The sequence below is a fragment of the Tupaia chinensis genome, unplaced genomic scaffold, assembly GCF_000334495.1.
Source record: "Tupaia chinensis unplaced genomic scaffold, TupChi_1.0 Scaffold000132_1, whole genome shotgun sequence".
Classification (NCBI taxonomy): Eukaryota; Metazoa; Chordata; class Mammalia; order Scandentia; family Tupaiidae; genus Tupaia; species Tupaia belangeri.
In genome coordinates this window covers 3,965,254-3,969,876 of record NW_006159601.1, presented here as the reverse complement: position 1 = coordinate 3,969,876, position 4,623 = coordinate 3,965,254, and the positions used below count along the sequence as shown (strand labels likewise).

The window sequence follows — 4,623 nt, the reverse complement described above, 5'->3', positions numbered from 1 at the left end:
CCTGGGCCAGCTTCACGCAGCCGGTGGCAGGCAGGTAGCAGAGCAGGCAGGGCAGCACCAGGGAGAGGGCGCCCATGAAGGACCAGCGGGCGCAGCAGTTTGAGCGGGAGCAGGAGCAGGGGTGGTCAGCGCAGGAGCCCTCATCGTCCTCGTTGGTGCAGTGGTAGAAGACACCCTGCACCAGGCACATGCACGTGCCGTAGTTGACCAGGGTCTGGGCAGAGCACAGGCACTCCTGGTTGCAGACCCAGCAGGAGGGCAACGTCCGCGGGGACGCACACTCTTTGCATTTACACTTCCCACAGGCCTCGCACAGCAAGAAGTGCTTGTCCAGCTCTGGTGGGAGCGACGGGCCCTTGAGGTCCAGGGGCTTGCAGTGGATAACCTTGGGCTGGATGCGCACAGCCCTTGGCGAGGCCTGGTCAGCCACAGGTGGGGGTGCCATGTGGTCTAAGAGCCGCTGGTCAGAGGATGTGCTGCTGCTGCTGCTCACTGAGCTGGGGCGCCCACTGAAGGAGATCCAGTGGTGGGTGACATCCTGGTCACAGCGGGCAGGCGTCGGGGCCAGCTCTGGGGCCCCACCCCGGGTCCGCTTAGGGCCAGTGGGGGGGGCCAGGCCAGGGTTGTCTATGTAGTCGTTCTCCACATGACTGGTCTTCATCTGGTCGATGGGCAGGATGGTGAGCGGGTGCTGGAGCCGGCTGTGGGGCACCCGGCTGTCAAGAAGGGGCTGGACCATGACTGCGCTGGGAGTCAAGGGGACGCTCGGTGGGATTGGGGGCTCCATGGGGCTGGAGGTCCTGGATTGCAGCAAGTAACAGGCTTCTAGGGGCCCTGGGGGGAGAGGAGTGGGGAGAAGGAAGAGAGAATGGATTCCAGGCATCAGTATGCAGCCTGCCAACCCCCCACCCCCCAAAATCAGGTCCTTGGGAGCCCAATTGAAACCAGAACTAAATTCCCTGAGTGGACTTTCCAGTGACTCCAAGGAGATGAGCACCACAACAATAATCAGTGGCAGAAATGACATTCATCGACACTTACGGTGTGCCAGGCCCCGTCCAAACATCACAGACATGATGAACATTTCACAATCATCCCGAAGAGTAACTACTATCCCCCCGTTCCTGGTTACGGAAAACCCATGTTCAAAGCAGCTTGTCTAAAGTCACACAAAACTGCCATTAGCCGGACTTAACCCTCTTCAGTCTGAGCTCACTTAAGCAGTCCCTGTGAATAGAAGGTAAATAGATCCAGAATCACAAGCTCCGGAGTCAGACCCGGGTCTGAATGGTCTGAATTCTCTCACCTTGGCCTAGCAAACTCGTTAAGAATTGGTTCTTTAATTTCTATGCCTTGGTTCTGTCATCTGTAAAATGGGTTCTTGTGAGGATCAAATGAGAACACCGTATATTCAGTTTCTAGCATACTGCCTGGCATATGGCAAAACCTCAACAATTTGTCACTGTCCACAAGTAACAGTTTACATTTCCTGAGGACTTGGAGGCGCTACCTGCCAGGCCTTGTGCAGGGTGCTGAGAACAATGCGTTGCACACAGACAGCCCCTGCATGCTCCCAGGGAGTTTATCAGCTGGATAAACAAAAGCCTTTATTTCAGAATTCACAAGAGAAGGAAAAGGCTGTATGTGATACCTGCACATCCAGGATCTTAACTTATTACTACCACCTCTGAGAGCTGCCGCCTCCAGTGACTGACGAAGCCTGGGTTGGTGAACTTCTGACAACGTGGATGGGAAATCCTCTGAGGGGCAGTCACATCACCCATTTCCAAGTGCTGAGCTGAACATTCAGCCTAAATGCTATTTACTAGAATAGCGAAGCCAACCCTGGATCAGTTTCTAATTTCACCGAGAGAGTGCAATTTTACGTTGGAATCTGGCCAGAGATTCAACTGCAGTGCCTGACACGGAACCCCAGGAAGTCACTTAAATCAAAGAGCGGAAACGGCTTGGTTCAAATTTAGAAAGTGCACATTGTTTTCTATTAGAAGTGCCATTTCCTTGCCTGCTGACCTTTACATTTGGAATTCGGCTGGAGATCAATTTAAAGAAATAGCAGCAGAAGGCCAAGACCTCTGCTCAAGGGGACACGATTTGGAATCCAAGGGAAAGATTAGACTCTGGGAAGATTCCACCCCAATCTTAAGAATCCCAGGAGATGGGAGCAGGGGAGGATTCGAATGGGAAAATAACAGTCGTAAAAACACTTTTTTGGATTAACGCATTAGGCTTTGGTAAATGCTTTTCCAATATGCTAATGATGTTCTAATTAAGAGTGCTGATCCTGCCCCTCTTCTGTTAGATTTGTCTTGCCTCAAAGGTGCTGCCCAAGAAGGGGATGTGGACAGATTTCCTCTTTTAGTTAACTCCATCCCTTTGGACTCCACAGTTGGTCCATTCTAATATTCCAAGCAGAGAATGACATCTGACTTCTGGGACCCACCCATGCTTGTCTATAATAAGGAGTAGGGGGAGGGGGGGGACACGGTTTTCAGGGCAACTCAGTTATCCTTCCCCTACCCGGAGAAAATAGTTTGATCAGTAATAGTTAACGGCTGGTCAGTGGCATGGTGGTTCAGGTGGCTGGAACCCACGTGGCCAGCTATGTAGTTTGAGTCTTGGACCTCATGGGGGCTTGAAAAACTCATTGAGTGTCTGTGTGTGTGTGCATACCTGAATGCCCAAGAGGAAAATGGAGAAGGGACTGTGGAAGGCCATCACCCTCATCTGGCAAGAAGACACACATGCTAGGTAGCAAATTTAAAAATAAAGAAACACTTAAGATTGCTAAGGAAGAAGCACTTCCTTAGTTGCTTCTAGCTTGCCTAAAATAATGAACTAGCTCTAGATGAAATGTTTATGAAGAGGCTAGATAAAAAGGCAGTTAGTAGGGCCGGCAGGTGGCATGGTGGTTAAGGTACTGGACTCCCACATGGTCAACCATGGTTTGAATCACAGACCTTACAAGCTTAAATGTCACACAGAGTGCCATGTGCATGTGCCCCAAATCTCAAGAATGGAAGAAAAGGGATTGTGGTGTGGTCATCACCCCTAGAGGTGATTTCTCACTTTCCCAATCACGGTCTCTCTCTCTCTCTCTCTGGTGAATGCATGCACTCTATGGCAAAAACCTAAAAAGGAAGCAGGGACCGGCATGTAGCATTAAGGTCTAGGTGCTGAATTCCCACATGGCAGACCATGGTTCCATGGTTCAAGTCTTGGACCTAGCAGCTTGCTTTCTCCCTCTCCCTCTGGTCAAATTAAAGAATAGTAACAACAAATAAAATTAAATGAAAACTTCTAAAAAAAAAAAAAAAGGCAGCCAAGGGGCTCTCATCTGTGTATCATCTGTACCACTAAATGTAAAATGCTTCAGGTCTTTTTCTACAGGTTCAATGTTAGGTCAACTGATATTTCTCATTCACACAAGGCATTAACTATTGGCTTTTCTCCTCTGGCCCTGCCAGCTGAGAAGATGCTGGTATCTTTTTACAGGCTTTGTCTTTCCCGTCGTGGAGAAGGTGCACCTAGTGGCAGTGCACACCCCGGTGTTCTCTTCAGATGGAACCAGAGTATGGCCCTTGGATGGGAGATGTCCTTCTGGTGGAGTTCACCTTAAATGTCTGGCAGGTCTCCCGCGGAAGAGCAGTCGTGTGCCACGGCAGCCTCCCTTGGTGAACCTGTGGTCAGAGCTAGTCAGAACAAGGCAAGCAAGGCAAGCAGGCATCTATGGAGAGGTTTTCCAAGGATGAACTCCTCGGAATGCTACTTCAGCCCGCCCACTTTCTACAATAAATGAGTTTGGGGTCTAGTAACCAGCCTAGGGACTTTGTCTGGAGAAAAAACAGTAACTTGCTTAGGAGTAGAAAAATGCCATGGATAAGATTCTCTGGTACCAGTCAAGAGGTGTCTAAGCCAGAACCCTCAAAGCAAAGACTTGGACTCTGGAAGTTCAGGTCAAGAATACTCGGGGTTGGGAACCAGCAGTTAGTGTCATGGCTATGTTGCTGGACTCCCACATAGTCGACCGCGGTTCATGTCCCGGACCCGGTGGCTTAAAACTCACGCCGGGCGCATGTGCGTGAGTGCCCAAGAGCCCGAGAAGAGAATGGAGGAGAAGGGATTGCGGTGTGGCCATCCCCTCTGGGGGGTGATTTCTTGCTTTCTGTCTCTATGTCTCTCTCTGTCTGTCTGGCGAGCGCACGCGCCCTACAGTGAAAACCTCTCCAAAAAAAGAAAAAAAAAAAAAAGAATATTTGGGGTCCTGCGAACAGGACGTCAGGAGCAATTAGAAGATTCTGCTGCTCCATGTAGACAGGTTTCCTCTCTCAGGACCAGGGTTGGAACTGGTCACATTGTGGGGAAAGTACAAGTACCTCCACCCCAAGCAGATTATCTACTTTCCTTTCCCTAATTCCATTACTGGGGTTCTCTGAAAACAGCTGCTTCTCCTCTGGATGAAGCAAAGGACATGGGCAAGGCTCAAGGGTTTGAACAGGTCCCGGAAGCGGGTCTGTCTACAGCCGCTGCTCCCACCCTGGCTTCCTGGTGGGACTTTTCCATCCACTGGGGAATCCCGCTAAGGAAGGCAGGGGGGAAGCAGCC

The 4,623-nt window shown here is 50.6% G+C and overlaps 1 protein-coding gene across 1 annotated transcript in view; it reads right to left on the bottom strand.

The window, feature by feature from the left end:
- Nucleotides 1-4,623, bottom strand: part of SPRY4 (sprouty RTK signaling antagonist 4) — a 15,793-nt gene that overhangs the window by 2,662 nt on the left and 8,508 nt on the right. The window contains exon 2 of the mRNA XM_006144789.2: nucleotides 28-834. Within this exon, the coding sequence (XP_006144851.1) occupies nucleotides 28-787 (760 nt within the window). The 5' untranslated portion in view covers nucleotides 788-834. The remainder of the gene's footprint in view (nucleotides 1-27; nucleotides 835-4,623) is intronic.